The following is a 15,272-nucleotide window of genomic DNA, read 5'->3' on the forward strand; positions in this document are numbered from 1 at the left end:
GGATAAAAGGGACCTCTGTGCAACGTTCCTTTTCTAATTCCATATTACATCCACTTACACAGTAACACACGGTGTAATATAAGCGATAACATATAACTCGCATACTTTTTATCTCTCTATGTATAAATACTCATGACATTTTTTGTTTCATTGAAGTGAATACTTAAAACTGTTATAAAACTTTATTGGACTATGATGACCATACACAAAGTTTAAAATTATAAACATATAGATGTTATTAATAATTAACAATTGTTTATGAAGAATGTGTATGATCAAAAATATCTTATTAAAAGAAGAAAACAAAACGAACCAGATAAATAATACCGATTATTATTTTTATTATTATTATCGTTATTTTTTGCATTATTACTAAAATATAACAATTAACGTTTACTTTGTTTGTAATTATTATATGCAAATGAAACAGTACTAAATGCTTCTTTTCTTATAGCAGATGATCACATATTAACATTTTTATGGGCTTTTAAAGTGAAAAATTACATTTATAAACTTGTTTTATAACTTTAACTTTAAAAGATTCTTTCTACTTGTTAAGAATAAATTCGTTTCCTTTTTCAAAAACATATTATTGTCGTATTTAGTGATACGACAAACGACATAATGTTTCAATAATCAATTCGACCACTGTGCTTTCATTAAATTGTTTTAATACATCGCTTACACGGCTAATATCCAATATTGTAATCCAAAAGTTATCAAGCTTGTGATTCTTTACCATAGTCTTGATAAAGTTTCGGACTATCTTGTATTGAAGAAGCACTAGTGCTCCTTAAGCTTGGTGGACTGAGATCAGAATTTGTACCGATGGATATAGTTTCTTCTAATGATGTTTGTTTCTTTCGTAATACGGGTGCAATGAAATTCTGACCAGCTGATAGATCTCTTTTTTGCATTTGTGCCTATAAACATTGTTTTCAATTATTTAGATATTTTTAAATACAATAAGGCCAATTGCGCTCAATATATCAAAAAATACAACTGTACTTTAAATTTTGATGTGGATAAAGTAGCACCAGTAACAAGACCTAAAATACTCGCAGCAAGACCACTGAGTTGTACCGCAGCTAATGGTGATAAACCTCTCCTTACCAAACCTAGAGCTAATAGTGCAGCTTGTGCCAAAATCGGTGCGGCTCCAGTAGCACTTGCTGCCGCACCCGCTAATTGACCACCGCCTATGCTTGGTCCATAGGCAAAACATAAGTTATGTCTATCCACCTAGAATACATAATTTTATTATTATAAACATAGCATATTTTCAATAATTAATTCAGTTCATTCAATTTTCATATATTATTCTTATATATTACTTATATATTACTAACATAAAATATTCAAATATCATACCAAATGTTTTACTACAAGATATAACAGTCCAAAGGGTGTAATTAATGGACAGGCCAAACTATACACTGTTGTCATAGTAAAGACTAAGAGTAACCAGGCATAATGAGCACCTAGGGGAAATTCCCATAATACTGCCTTTCTAACATGTATTCTTTCAGCTCTACTACGTGCTATACACAATCTGAAGGTATATAAAGCTAGTTCGGGAAACCTGACTAACTCCAATCCACTTCCAAGTAAAGCTGCAGTAATTACGTAATTTACAAATAAAGCACCCTAGAAAAACATAACAATTTTACATGTTTGCATAGATTATACTTGTGTTGTAATTGTAAAATAGATTATATTTCATTAATTTCATTGTACTAGGTACCTGATCAGGTAAAAACACACAGTCCCATCGTCCTGTGTCATTTGCTGCGTTTACCGTCCACTCTAAAAATGCTTGTGCACTGGTTAGACCTAAGCTAGGTAATATAAGAACCATCAGTAATAAAAGAAGTAATGTCTTTGTCATTACTGCTCGATTTAGGCTGCTTCTAGTCCAATGTCTGACTAATGATTCACTTCTTGCTACTAATACTGGCATTAAAGCAGCCACGCTAACTAACAATACAGTTGGAAGAAAAGATGAAACTATTGGACTCAGATTCATAATTTCTCCTGTGATTGGTAGTTTGTTTAAAGCGGTTACTATTACCTGAAAAAATAAAATATGTTTCAACTTATTTTCACTATTTCATCATAACTACTTTAACTACAAATAACTTACAGCTGGTGTAGTAAGAAAAAATAATACAATGCCCAGTGAAAAATTTATTAAAACAGCATTCAGATACCAACATGGCCTTGGTATACTTAAATTTTCCCAGAAGATATCAGATGGCATAGGTGCATAATCCACAACCCATTTCGTACTTGGCAAAGAACATAAGTACTTCCGCATAGCCTTAGCTGCACCAGATGTACCTTATTGTTATAATTATTGTTATGATTATTTAATTATATTATATAATTATTTAATATAATTATTGCTAATGTGTATGTTTACTGTTTGAATAATTTATATAATAATTCATGTAATAATTTAGAATTGATTATTATAGTTACTTATAAATAAAACTTAACATAATATTATTGTAAATTGGTGACAGTATACTCCCTAAAAACTCCCTAATATAAGAAATTATAATAAAGTAGTAACTTACCTAAAGTTACGAAAGCTACTCCAAGAGGCCTGCTTAGTGCCACTTTTTTCTCTTCTTCGACTAATGCAGTCAATCGCATTTCTTCATTTGTATAAAATTCTTGAGCATCAACTTGCTACATAAAAGAATACGGATAGGTTTTATACTGTAACGGTTGCAATAATTTTCTGAAAAAATTACATACATTTTTACAACAACAACCTATCACTTGGCCACATGGATATGGATACATTTTCAATGGCTCCCTTCTTCTTGCATAGTTTTCACAATATAAACGTGCCTGTTCAGCACAATCTTTTTCTACATTTAATGCAGAAAGCTGTCTGATATCATAAGCCAATGTGACATCTTCCACTGTTAATGTGGGAAATACTTGTCTACAGAGAACCATAATATGAGGAAAGTAGAATAAAGAAAATAATAAATGTTACTATGTTCGTAAACATAAATTTGCATACTTGAAATAATCAATAAGACTTTGTACATCACACTGTTGTTTTGGTATTTCTGTAATTAATAATGTCCTAGCTGCCAATTCACCACCATGTTTAGAATCTCGTACCTATATAGTAGGTATCCTTTATAGCTTTATCATTTTTTATGTATTTTCATTGCATCTTTTGTCATTGTTATTATTTCAATCAAACTTCAAGCTTTAATGATAGTTTTATAACTTAACTTTATCTATGTTTAATTAATGGAACATACCTTCTTCAAAAAATGTTTCATGACGTATCCACCAATTGGTAAATAGGATAAAATTAAAATTGTATGCACCCAAACCCATGTAGACATTGGGTCCAAGTTTGATATTGTTGTGTGACCAAATGTTGCATCATCACCTTGCATATTACCATGAAAGTTAATTGGTAAAGCAATACATAACGATACAATAACCATTAAGCATGTTAAGATGATCAAATGACGTTCAAATGAAATATACAGTAAACCATCTGGTCCGGCTCGCTTTAATAGTTCCTCATCTCTAAGATCGAAATTATAAAACATTATTTAAAGTTTCACTAAATTGTTTGCTAACACATCAACATTAGATTAAATTATTCAATTGTTACATATTTAATAAATATGCAGCAAATTATTAAATAAGAAATTAATATGTTTATTATACTTACGTAACTTTGAACGCAGTAACAATCCATGATAAGAAACCTCTATCAACTTGTGAAAGTTGAGAATTAACAGAAGTTTCTATGCACAGTGCTTCTGTATCTCTACCCTCGTTATCTCCATAAAATAATTCCATCCATCGTTCATCAGTTTTATTTAATAATGCAAGACGTCCATAGTTCCATGCTTTTTTACGTAATAGACCAAACAAGATAACAAGGAACTGTCAAGATATATCATAATATTAAACGAGAATATTAAACAAATATAATACATATAAAATATATTATCTATATCTAAAAACTTATGTAATTTATAGCAATATAACTCTTCAAAAACAATTTTTACCAAAAATCCAAAAAAATTCAACAATAAATTTTCAGGAATGCCTGCATAAACATCTGTTATTATCGTTGTATTGTGCCTTGGGATTGGAATGCATGTTTCTGAGGATGGAGTTTCACGTAAAGTTGAGCTGTAATTTAAACAATAATAATCTTTTACATGAAATTTGTTAGTAAATGTTTAATTTTAGGCGGGATCCAATTAGATATATAACAAATACATTTTCCATAATGAAATTTCTACATAGAACATACAAATCTAAATTTGCGAAAATAAAATAATTATATCATTCAATAGTAAATAATTGTGTGCATATGTATTGTATATATACATATTATCTCTGTGTCATAGACAATGATGTTAAAGGGTTAAACACCTTCCAAGTAACAACTGAAATTATAAACTTACGCAATGACAAAGAAGCAATAATAAAATCGAAATACATAAGGAACTATACTTTACTACTTACTGAAAATGTGGGTAATCCATATTCATTGATATATAAGTATTTATATATGATTAAATAAATACAAAGATGCATATCAATAAATGTATGTCAATTTGACACATTGTATTAATTCCGTTATGAATAGCAGCAAGTATACAAGTTAACATAACCTAATCTGAATACAATGGTTACATATGGATAATATGTTCCCACTTTGACTCCCACTTTCCTCTTTATCAAGTTTTTCCTTTGTTCATATTGGCTTATATTAATTAGTGGAGATATGTTCTTTTTTATTACAATATTATTCAAATGTCAATAAATTTGATTTGAAATACTTAAATAAGAAACATTTTCAGCAAGTGCTAAATAAATAATTAAAAAGAGAAAAAATAAACTTCATAATTAAATATAAAACTTCGTTCTTTTTCTCTTCCTAATGTTTTTAAAGTTATTCGTCTACAATCCTATACATATTCTATACATATGTTCTTATTGACTGACTGAAGTATTATTTCAGCTACAATCTAAGTCCCCTTTTTTATCTATATACCAAAATTTGTATGTACTAATATATTTATGTATTGTAATGTTGAGAAACAATAATTATATATAGATATATGTAGATATAAATTGTTTTATTTTCGATATACATAAATAATTTATATATGTAGTAGATATGTAGTGTATGTAGCATATAAATAAATAATTTATTAATAATGACTTTAATAATGACAATTTGTACATAATATTACACACACATGCACGTGCGCGCGCAGCGTACATATATGATTTAAATTTTTATTATCATTTTTAAAATATCATATAAATGAATATTTATGATCGTTTGTATTGATTGTGTGGCTGTAATTCACCTGATGTGATGCAATCTAAGATCCAAGTTTCTTTTAAACCACCTACACCAATCAGAATTCTTGCTGTTTCTGGACATTCTGTAATACAACCACCAGCAGCTTTTATGAGATTTTTTAATACATTACAAGATGGTGTTGTATTTTTTTGAACATATATATATCCACAAGCAGCAAATAATTCTGGAACATACGATCTTCCAAATAGTTGCCTGTCTTTACGATTTTCCTAAAAATTATATAGTATAAATAAGTATAATATTGTATACAATAATTCTTGCATATACTATATAGTATACATGTACGTTTATGATTGTATATTTTATTTACCAAAGCTGCTTTTGAACAATGCACTATTTCATATTTTTCTGGATTTAACCAAGCTTTATTTTCTAAAGATTTTGAAACCCATTCAAAAGTAACTAACCAACAGCCTCGTATAATACCATGTAATAAGTTTATTGTACGTATACCTGTAGTCACAATATGTGTTGTATTTTTCGTAACGTTTGATTCAATCTTTGCTGAACCAAGAGTTCTAACAACATTTTTAACTATATCCTTATTTCTAAAATAAGATGATTGTAATGAAATATTCAATTAAAAAATACAATTTGTAATCTTATAACTTATGTAGGATGAATATTTCACATACTCATTAGATAAACCAGTTGTAACAATATTTAATTTGTACATTTTTTTTTTTGTAAAATGTACAATAGGTGAATTTTTCAAGAGTTGAAAATCATCTGATGAATTTCTTTCTGGAGTATAAACATTTGCTGTTTTTACTTTGTTAAGATTCTCTTGATTTTTATTTAATCTCCTTAAAATATCTTCATTAACAATTTTCTTAACAACAATTTTTTTACTGATTACTTTCTTTGTCCTTTTTTGTGTTTTCCCATCATGATTTTTATTATTTTTTTTAACAGTACATTCCGGATTATTGACATTAACTGTCTTATTAGATTTACTTTTCTTCTTTTTGTGTATTTTTTTAAATATTAAGCATGGAGGTGGTGAGTATTCCTTATCCTCTACTGGCGAAAATGATAATAATTGGGAACGTTCATGTAGTGGTAATAACTTTCTCTTAGATTTTCTATCAAACAATGAATATTTCATATTTTGATCTATTTCTACGTCACATTTACCAGTTGATTCTTTGATAATTGTAGACATTTCCAAGTTACTATGTGACACAGCTATTGTATTACTTACAATGCCATTATATTCACTGTCATGATTATTTTGTAGTATTACATTATTTTGACGCTGTGCCTTATAAATGTTGCTATGTTCGTCATCAAAATTGTTCCTTGTTGCATTCATAGGAAAATCATCAATTGTATTATTATCATTTTGCACTTTATTTAAAATATCTAGTGATGTATACATTTGTAACGAAGTAGTATTTATATTTTCCTGCACAGTTTCAAAACTTATTACAAACATATCTGTTTGTTTATTTTCAGAACTTTCATATTTTTCCTCTTCACAATTCTTGCATCTATATTTATTTCCACATATGTTATTGTCATTTATACAATCAATAGATGTGTTAACATTTAAGGACATTTTCACTGTATTTATATTATCCATTTCAATTAAATCTATGCTTTTATCACTCCCTTTTATCTTAGAATGCTTATGTTTGCTTACATTTTTCAATGGAGTATCATAAGAAACTGTATTATCTATATCAGAATGAACATCTATTTGTTCAAATGAATCATTACCAGAATCTGTTAGATACGATGCACAACTTAAATTGACTTTCAGAGAACTATGTTGATGTTTGAAGCTATTTCTACTATGTGATATTGCATTAATTCCCTTATTTCTATTTACTTTCATAGTGTGTATGTGTTTCAGGTATTTGTTGTCGATTAAATCTATATGATTTGTAAGCTTTTTTAAAGTGAAGATTTATTATCTGAAATTAAACATCACAAATCGTGTAACATTTTTAATTACAACAAATGAAATATTTATTATAATAGTCAAGATTGCTATTATTAACTAATTTTAACGAAGAATATTTTCAAACTACCGTCAAACATACTATATTTAATACAATATTTAACCTGTTTAAATGCATTGATACTTCTGAAGTTATCTGATATTATACCTATATATGTATTACGATTGTATATACGACCGTGGCATATGTATATATATTTTATATTTAAATTTTAGGACTTTTAGACTATTTGAATAAATGAGAAAAATAAAACTTTCAACATTTCGAAAAATATTAAATAATCGATTTAGTAGTAACAGTTGAAGTAGTTTAGTAGTAGTAAATTGAAGATACTACTTAGAAAAATATACTTCACTGTAAGACGTTAAAAGGATTTTCAATTTTGCTAATCGAAACAATATGTTTGGACTTTGTAAATATGTATGTATGAATAATTATACGTATATATAGTGGGTGATAGTGACGCTGTACAGTGTACTGTAGTTAGAGACGTCAGAGTCAGATGTACATTGTACATAAATTGATCACTCGTGGTCCTTTAGGTCTGTTAAACTTTAAACATAGCATTGATTATAATTAATTGAGCAATTGAAAAACATGGAAGCCGCTGATCAAGATGCTCATGATGATTATTATCTAGAACTATCTTCAGATCCAATTAGGTTTGAATCAGTCAGCTGTTTGACAAACGTTTTCTTTGATGATTCAAAACAACAGGTTAGAAGTGGATTTTCTTCGTTTATGTACAGTCAGTCATAAAAGGATTCGAACATAGTATAATTTTAATTTCTAAGCTCTATATCTTCAGTAAATGTACAAGAACCAACCAACCAATGTATTACGTTATACTATTGCTACTAGTAGAAAAATACTTTAGAGCTATTATTTATTATTGTCTAAATATTAAAAGATACACTGAAAAAGAATAAATTTGCGCTTTTTCAGTATTTTTTTTAATATTTAGACAATAATAAATAATAACTCAAAAGCTTTCCTTCTTCTTGTACAGTGCCAGAATCTTTCTATGATCGATTGTATCTTAGAATGAAATTTGGTCAGTGAATAAAATTTATTTGTGATTTAGGTATTTGCTGTTCGATCTGGAGGTGTGACAGGTGTATTAGTTAAAGGACCAAATCAAAATTTAAGTTTCCGAATGGAAGATAAAGGTCCAGTGATCTCTATCAAATTTTCTCCTGATATGAATATACTGGCAGTGCAACATAATAATTCTTCAGTTGAATTTATAAATTATTCACCAGTAGCTGGACTAGATAACATAGAATATTCGCAATCATGTAAAGGAAAAAATGCAACTATATTGGGATTTGTTTGGACACATGGAAATGAAATATTGTTTGTTACTGATTATGGTGTTGAGTTATTTCAAGTAAAAGAGAAAAAGATTTAAATAAATATTTGTATATAATCTATGATTAGTGTTTACAGTAACATACACAATAATTAAAGGCATTTAATCATTTTAGGTAAATCCTGAAAAACGCAATGTCAGATTTTTGAAATGTTTAAGTTTAGGTGTTAATTGGTTTGTATTTTGTCCGCAAAGTTATTTAGTATTATTATCATCAGGGACAGTGGGAAATCAAATGCAGACATTGCATGTAACACCTGGAAATCTTCATAAATTAACTAAATTTGAGGGTAAGGAACCCACTTGGTATATGAAGAAATATCGTGGTAAATCTAACATTGTTTAGGAATAATCCTAATAAAATTATTTATCCCTATTAAAATCATTTTAGTGGAAGTTGGTACAGCAAAACCAGGAAAATTAGCCGTCTATGAGAGAGACGTGGCATTGACAGTTTTATATGGGATACCTTGCATTATTTTGCTACGTCATCAACCAGGTACTAATCGTTCTACTGGGGCTGCTTCTGTATATATATATACTGTGCATAAGTATGTCCTTTATAGTCATTAATTGATTTAAAGTTAACTTTATATCTGTTATGTTATATCTTATACTTCTTTTATGTTTTTCAAGTAGAATGACAACAATCAAAAGAAGTCATATCTTGAAACTCGATGTTAGTGGTAAATTTGCCATTAATGTTGTAGATAACCTTATTATTGTTCATCATCAAACCACAAAAGTAAGTAAACCAATGCACATTGAAACATGAAATGTATAAGAAACGATAAATATGCATATGCTTCTGTAGACTTCCATGATTTTTGATATTATGTTATCGGGCATAAGCGATGGTACTGTAATGCATCATACTAGCATGGCACCAGCAAAACCAATCAAACCATATAGTTTAAAAGTTCCAGGAACAACCTTGTCAAATGAAACATATCAGCCTTGCCAACTATGTATCCTTAACAAAAATGAGATAGAGACATTGAAATATAAAATAATATTTCTGTTGTTTCTGTATCTTTCATGTATTTCCTTAATAGTAGTGTTTTACCAACAGATTCGCCAAATTGGGTTGTCTTTCAACCAAACATAATAATTGATGCAAAATTAGGTTGTCTCTGGTGCGTAATGACCTGTTTTGTTGCACAATACCTTTTTTTTTCTTCTATATATATACAGTAAAAACCAAATGTAAAAATATTTGTTGTAATACTGTTGACGATTGTGCTTCATATATACGTATAGGTATATTGAATTAAAATTGGAGTCTTTGACGAGACTTATCACAGACAAAGTGTTGCTCGTCGAATTTTTAATGCAGCGGACAAATACAAAGTACATTTTGATACACGTATTACAAAATTTTATGATGCAGCTGCCTATAAGTTTAATGGATATGCCAATCATATTCAACAAGTTAAATTCCGTCTATAGGAATTATTTAGAAAACGAAATACAAAATCAGGTAATTATGTAATTTTGTTTTTCTTTGCTTTATTTATTTGCTTTTTATTTATTTAGTTGACTAGTTAATTTATTCTGATTTCTATTGATTATATATAATGCTTATTCAGATGGGTACTCCATTGCAAAATAACGCAAAATGCTTAAGCACGACAACAGAAAATTACAAGTATAAATTACTGCTGGATCAAAGTGATGTATATAGTTATATATTATCGAAATTTCCTGAAAATACTATTGAACCAAAAATGATTGTATGGGTTCTTTTAGAATATATCAGGTATTTTTCTCTCTTCCATCTCCCCCCCCCATCTCTCTCTCTCTCTCTTTCGTATTAAAAAGCAAAAATTTGCATGTTTTTCTGATCGCTTAGCGAATAATATTATAACTAAATTTTTCTGTGTTATTCATTTTAGATCATTGGCGGAACACAGTATACCCGTACAGCATTATTTACACGAATTAGTTATTACAACATTAGTTCAGCGTAAAGCATACTACCAACTTCACCAGTTACTACAGTATCATGTAGTTGCCGATTCGAAACCTCTTGCGTGCCTATTGCTCTCTTTAGAGAATCTGTATCCAGCTGCTCATCAGCTTGCACTGGATATGCTGAAACGTTTAGGAAATGCTCATGAAGAAATAATCGAAGTTCTTTTATCGAAAGGATACATTTTACCAGCGCTACGGTAAATGTTAAGCATTTTTGTTATACATGTATCCGTAATAAGATAACATACAGCATACAGCACATGAATGACATACAATGTAGTTTATGAGATAAATTAGTCGATCGAAAATCTCGATCTGCAGATCGATTCGTCATTTTGTTATTCACTTGTTCGTTAATTTTAGTTACATTCGATCAGTTGGAATGGTGGATCAGGTGTCTGACAGAAAATTTCTGGAAGCAGCAAAGGCAACTGAGGACGCAACGCTCTTTTATTCGGTTTTCAAATTTTTTAAACAGCGTAATTTATATTTATACAATACTACAGGCTTTACAAAAGGGGAGCGCTATCAGCCTTACATCCAACATTACAAGTATTTATTTGAAGGAATCGATAATGGTTGTAATTCGGACACAAATTCCAATGTTACTACAATTTCATCGTGAGCTTTTGCTCTTTTCTCTGACTGTATTCTTTAAATAATAATACAATTCGATTCTATTGTAATATGAAACAACACCAACTATATATTTAAAAGTTATAATGTGTTACAATTAGAATGTTGTTTAGCTGTTTTCATATTTATTCATTTTATATATTTTCATTTGTAAAATATTTTTGTATTGTACATATATTATACATACACACATACACCCGCGCGTATTTAATTATATTTAGATATATAATTATATTAGGAATATAATATCTGTAGTACTTACAACAACTTTTGTGTAACTAATACAGCCTGTTAAAAAATTGTACACGTCGTATTTATATTTCGTGTTTTTTCCAAACACATTTGGTTTCGATATGTGATGATTATTTGTCCTTTAATTGGTGTTGTTTGTATTGTTACGACAATAATTTTCTTTTTAATGCAAAACACGATATGCAATACACGATTCACGGCCACACTTCTGCCGTAATATGCATAGTTAAATTTATATATGTTTCAACTCATGAAAGTAGCCCTCAGGACATTTAATAGAAAAAATATTCTTCTGTTCATTATTCGTCGACATTGCTGAAATATTTAGTAAGTACAACTTTTGCATCCTTGGTGAAAGAATTGAAGCAGGATCACTTAAAAAGATCGATTTGATATAAATATTGAAAGTTTTGTTTTATATACCATACGTAATAGTCCCACGCTTTCCATATACCGATATCGGACTGTTTTGATGGTGTATACACATTTTTAAATTTAACACACATGGTATTCAATATGTAACGTACGCGCAGTAGTATACGTACTCATGCGTGCGTACACGCATATAAAGACAGAATGATATAAAGTGCTTCAGACAATTTTTGACGAACGGACAATTGTTACACATTTTAAGATGTGAAAATATCAACGTATAAACGGACGGACTGGTTTAAAATAGATAAAAAATATGAATAAATGAAAATCCTTTAGTAGAGGAAAGAGAAGAGGGAGAGTGGGATGAGTTTTGATTGGTCCATTGGTTTTTACTTTTTTCTAAGGATAAAAAAATTAAGGAGAGAAAACGTGAAATATTGTTTTTAAGTACATTATAATTATTAAAACTGGAAAATTTGGTCCTTTTTTTATAATTACTGTATACGACCAAGAGTGGCAAAATCTTTTATCGACATTAGCATATTTTTTGTTGCTATCTTATGAGATGCTATCGTATACGAGATGAGAGTGCTTTTACGTATCGTATCAGATTCGTGCTATATATTTAATGCGAAAACGAAAATGATCGAACGTACACGATTCGCAGTACATACTATGATATCGTTTCATTAGCGAATCTTGCGACAAGATATACACAAAGAGTTAAACAATTACACGTAAAAGGTGAGTAAAATAGGGAATGGGTGGAGAAAGATAGAGATAGATAAATAGATGGTTACAGTATTGGATAAAATTACAAGACATTTCATATATTTGTACATATATTTCATATATTTAAAAGAAGGGAATATACATACACCCTACATGCTGCATATTATCTCCAAAGTGAGTACACAAAACCAGTTCATATAATATGGTATATGTGCTTATAACATAAGAGTGAGGAAAGAAGTACAAATTTGAGAATTTCTTTTTCTTTTAAATAATATTATAACAAATTCTAATATTATAATTAGATGATGAAATTTCATTTTTGTGTCTGCTCGTAGTCGGATAAAATACTGAAAAAAATCGTCAAATGAAAAATATGCCAGGTATCTTATAATTTTGTCTGACCAAAATTATAATGCAAATTCACATTTCTTTCCCTAATTTTTACGTTGTATATCATATTATGGACTTAAGATTTTATGTCTATACTCTGGAGATAGTATGTAACATTTAGGATGTATAAAGCGTACATTTTCTTCTCTTAAATATACGAAATATTCAAATATGCAAAATGTCTTGTAATCTTGTTCGGCACTGTAGATAGATAGAAGGGGGAGAGGGGGGGGGGAGGGAAAGAGCGCGAGCAAGCGAGAGAGAGAGAGAGAGAGAGAGAGAGAAGTGGAGAGAGGGTGAAAATTACGAGATATTGCAGTCATCCGTATAAGTGTCTCTAATTTGTTGTTTGGTTTTTCGCGAAGTGCGTCGAATCAAGCTACGACTGCGCGGTTTGCTCTTCGCTTCCTCATTGACAGTGACGACATTTGAACTTTGTGCTGCGACCAGTTGCTGAGAATTGCCAACAGAGCCGGCGCTTCCGGTTCTGCCATGTGGACTTCCAGACCTACCGACTCGATCGCTTCTGTAATACGCGAAATCGATCAAGTAACGATCGAGCACTACATATGTATATGTTGGGAAAGGGTTCGTAACATTATAAAAGCGTTACGCGACGCGTTAAACATAATCTTCTTTACCTTTATTCAACCAGATATCGAGCTACAATTTTTAGTTTGTTTGAAAAATGTTTCAGTAAAGCCGATACTTAATCTTGGCGTTCGTAACAATACTGCGATTGACAATATATTCAATTTAAAGTAAATGATATTGTAATATTTTCCAAATATAAGGACCGTACGTTTATGTGTTACTTCCAATCTCCTCAACTGTATTGTAACACGCGTGTGTTTTACGTACTTGCACGTATACTATACGGACATGTGGCATAACATATTACATTTTTGGAAATTTGTTGTTTATAATTAGTCAGAAAGTCACGAGTAACGAAAAGAAAGCGATATGTATGTTGCAAAGTTAATCGGCATGTAGAACAGATAAAGTACCGTAATAAGAATGTAAGATAATGACTGAAGGAGAAATGAGAAAAGGTGAGAAACGAAGAGAAAAGAAAGGGGAGAGAAGAAAAAGAGAGAGTACCTGCGCGATCCGTACGCCGAACATCTTCGTCGAAGGGCCGATTCGTCTGACTCGCCAACATGATTCTTTGGCACTATCTTGGATAAAGTGACGAAACATCGGAAAATATCTTTGACATTATAATCGTCCTTAGCTGAACATTCCATTACTTTGGCACGAAGTTTCGGCAATTCACAAAATAACCATTCACTCACGTCTTCGATTGGTACTTCTCTTCGCATCGTTGCAAGATCCACTTTGTTTCCCGCAACGACTATCGGTACTTCCTGCCGCACAGTCAAATGTGGAAACAAGTAAATACGAATAATACTTTATATTCTCCTAAATGATATTCTCACTTTATTAAATCAATTTTCAGTATGGTACCTGAAAATCTGGTCGTTGTTCTCTGACTTCTTCGAAACATCGCTTTACGCATTCGAAGCTTGGTAACGATGTCGTGGCATAAACAAGAAGAAACGCATGTGCCGTAGCTATGCTCAATCTTCTCATAGCTGGAAATTGCAAATCTCCTGAAATCGTATGAAATGCGTTATCTATGTTGGTCCTTATCATTTTTATAATACATATATACGTATGTATTATATATATATATATTATATTATATATAATACATATATAACGCAATGCTAGATGGCGAAAGAAGAGAAAACATTTACCAGCGGTATCCAGAAGATCGACTTTGAGAGTGAGCGTACCGAGAACGCATTCCCTCGAATAGAGGTCTTCGACGGTAGGCCTGTACCTTTCGCTGAATCCTTGCCCAAGTAAACGACGTATAATTGCGCTTTTCCCAACACCGGCACCACCTAATACCACCAATCTGATTCTTTCATGATCGGCCATTTTACAAAATTTCTTTAACTTGCTGTAATTTGATTCCGAGATCGCAAATGCGAATACGAATATGAATAGGAATACAATGCGAATGCGAATAAAGTAGATAAATGCTAATTCAAGGAGCCATTGGTAAATGTGTAATATTCTTGTTTCTGCTTGCTTTCCCTTCTCGGCAGTTCTTTTTCGCTTTCTTTTTGTTTTGTTTTGAGCAATTTATGCGCCACGTTAGATACGATTT

The 15,272-nt window shown here is 30.3% G+C and overlaps 4 protein-coding genes across 9 annotated transcripts; 1 reads left to right on the plus strand and 3 right to left on the minus strand.

Annotated features, from left to right (window-relative positions):
• Positions 1-163: 163 nt before the first annotated feature.
• Positions 164-4,784, minus strand: LOC117212870 (CSC1-like protein 2). The gene is made up of 12 exons (XM_033457973.1): positions 4,522-4,784; positions 4,056-4,182; positions 3,713-3,930; positions 3,288-3,564; positions 3,038-3,141; positions 2,764-2,956; positions 2,580-2,694; positions 2,144-2,340; positions 1,745-2,071; positions 1,372-1,647; positions 1,009-1,242; positions 164-923 (listed from the first exon to the last, which is right to left on the minus strand). The coding sequence occupies exons 1-12, from the start codon at positions 4,545-4,547 to the stop codon at positions 720-722; spliced, it is 2,298 nt and encodes a 765-aa protein (XP_033313864.1). The 5' UTR covers positions 4,548-4,784; the 3' UTR covers positions 164-719.
• A 542-nt stretch (positions 4,785-5,326) lies between these two features.
• Positions 5,327-7,908, minus strand: LOC117212873. Of its 5 annotated transcripts, none has more exons than XM_033457980.1 (4): positions 7,831-7,908; positions 6,028-7,311; positions 5,703-5,940; positions 5,327-5,601 (listed from the first exon to the last, which is right to left on the minus strand). In XM_033457980.1, the coding sequence occupies exons 2-4, from the start codon at positions 7,230-7,232 to the stop codon at positions 5,338-5,340; spliced, it is 1,707 nt and encodes a 568-aa protein (XP_033313871.1). In that variant the 5' UTR covers positions 7,233-7,311; positions 7,831-7,908; the 3' UTR covers positions 5,327-5,337. The 5 variants fall into 5 exon arrangements, with proteins under 5 accessions (XP_033313871.1, XP_033313869.1, XP_033313872.1 ...); XM_033457978.1 differs by lacking the exon at positions 7,831-7,908 and adding an exon at positions 7,715-7,796; XM_033457981.1 differs by lacking the exon at positions 7,831-7,908 and adding an exon at positions 7,463-7,695 and having other exon boundaries at positions 5,846-5,940.
• Positions 7,909-7,919: 11 nt separating this feature from the next.
• LOC117212872 (regulator of MON1-CCZ1 complex) lies at positions 7,920-11,645 on the plus strand. 2 transcript variants are annotated; one of them, XM_033457974.1, is made up of 11 exons: positions 7,920-8,076; positions 8,444-8,749; positions 8,847-9,021; positions 9,123-9,282; positions 9,368-9,476; positions 9,546-9,699; positions 9,804-9,867; positions 9,992-10,211; positions 10,321-10,490; positions 10,627-10,902; positions 11,069-11,645. In XM_033457974.1, exons 1-11 carry the CDS (start codon positions 7,957-7,959, stop codon positions 11,328-11,330), a joined length of 2,016 nt encoding a protein of 671 aa, XP_033313865.1. In that variant the 5' UTR covers positions 7,920-7,956; the 3' UTR covers positions 11,331-11,645. The 2 variants fall into 2 exon arrangements, with proteins under 2 accessions (XP_033313865.1, XP_033313866.1); XM_033457975.1 differs by having other exon boundaries at positions 9,371-9,476.
• A 112-nt stretch (positions 11,646-11,757) lies between these two features.
• Positions 11,758-15,180, minus strand: LOC117212876 (GTP-binding protein Di-Ras2). The gene is made up of 4 exons (XM_033457993.1): positions 14,854-15,180; positions 14,561-14,706; positions 14,195-14,460; positions 11,758-13,619 (listed from the first exon to the last, which is right to left on the minus strand). The coding sequence occupies exons 1-4, from the start codon at positions 15,038-15,040 to the stop codon at positions 13,397-13,399; spliced, it is 822 nt and encodes a 273-aa protein (XP_033313884.1). The 5' UTR covers positions 15,041-15,180; the 3' UTR covers positions 11,758-13,396.
• Between the last annotated feature and the right edge of the window lie 92 nt (positions 15,181-15,272).

Source organism: Bombus bifarius, unplaced genomic scaffold (assembly GCF_011952205.1).
Source record: "Bombus bifarius isolate JDL3187 unplaced genomic scaffold, Bbif_JDL3187 scf7180000008407, whole genome shotgun sequence".
NCBI lineage: Eukaryota > Metazoa > Arthropoda > Insecta > Hymenoptera > Apidae > Bombus > Bombus bifarius.

Excerpts from the sequence above, each read along its gene's own strand:
- LOC117212870 (XM_033457973.1), bottom strand. The coding sequence starts at position 4,547 with ATGAATATGGATTACCCACATTTTCA. Across the intron at positions 3,931-4,055 it reads TGAATTTTTTTGGATTTTTG|TTCCTTGTTATCTTGTTTGG; the intron begins GTAAAAATTGTT and ends ATATCTTGACAG. Across the intron at positions 924-1,008 it reads TATCCACATCAAAATTTAAA|GCACAAATGCAAAAAAGAGA; the intron begins GTACAGTTGTAT and ends CAATGTTTATAG.
- LOC117212873 (XM_033457980.1), bottom strand. The coding sequence starts at position 7,232 with ATGAAAGTAAATAGAAATAAGGGAATTAATGCAATATCACATAGTAGA. Across the intron at positions 5,941-6,027 it reads ACAACTGGTTTATCTAATGA|AAATAAGGATATAGTTAAAA; the intron begins GTATGTGAAATA and ends ATCTTATTTTAG. Across the intron at positions 5,602-5,702 it reads ATTGTTCAAAAGCAGCTTTG|GAAAATCGTAAAGACAGGCA; the intron begins GTAAATAAAATA and ends TATAATTTTTAG.
- LOC117212872 (XM_033457974.1), top strand. The coding sequence starts at position 7,957 with ATGGAAGCCGCTGATCAAGATGCTCATGATGATTATTATCTAGAACTA. Across the intron at positions 9,022-9,122 it reads TAAATTAACTAAATTTGAGG|TGGAAGTTGGTACAGCAAAA; the intron begins GTAAGGAACCCA and ends AAATCATTTTAG. Across the intron at positions 10,212-10,320 it reads AAAACGAAATACAAAATCAG|ATGGGTACTCCATTGCAAAA; the intron begins GTAATTATGTAA and ends ATGCTTATTCAG.
- LOC117212876 (XM_033457993.1), bottom strand. The coding sequence starts at position 15,040 with ATGGCCGATCATGAAAGAATCAGATTGGTGGTATTAGGTGGTGCCGGT. Across the intron at positions 14,461-14,560 it reads AACAACGACCAGATTTTCAG|GAAGTACCGATAGTCGTTGC; the intron begins GTACCATACTGA and ends ACTGTGCGGCAG. Across the intron at positions 13,620-14,194 it reads TCGGCGTACGGATCGCGCAG|AAGCGATCGAGTCGGTAGGT; the intron begins GTACTCTCTCTT and ends CGCGTATTACAG.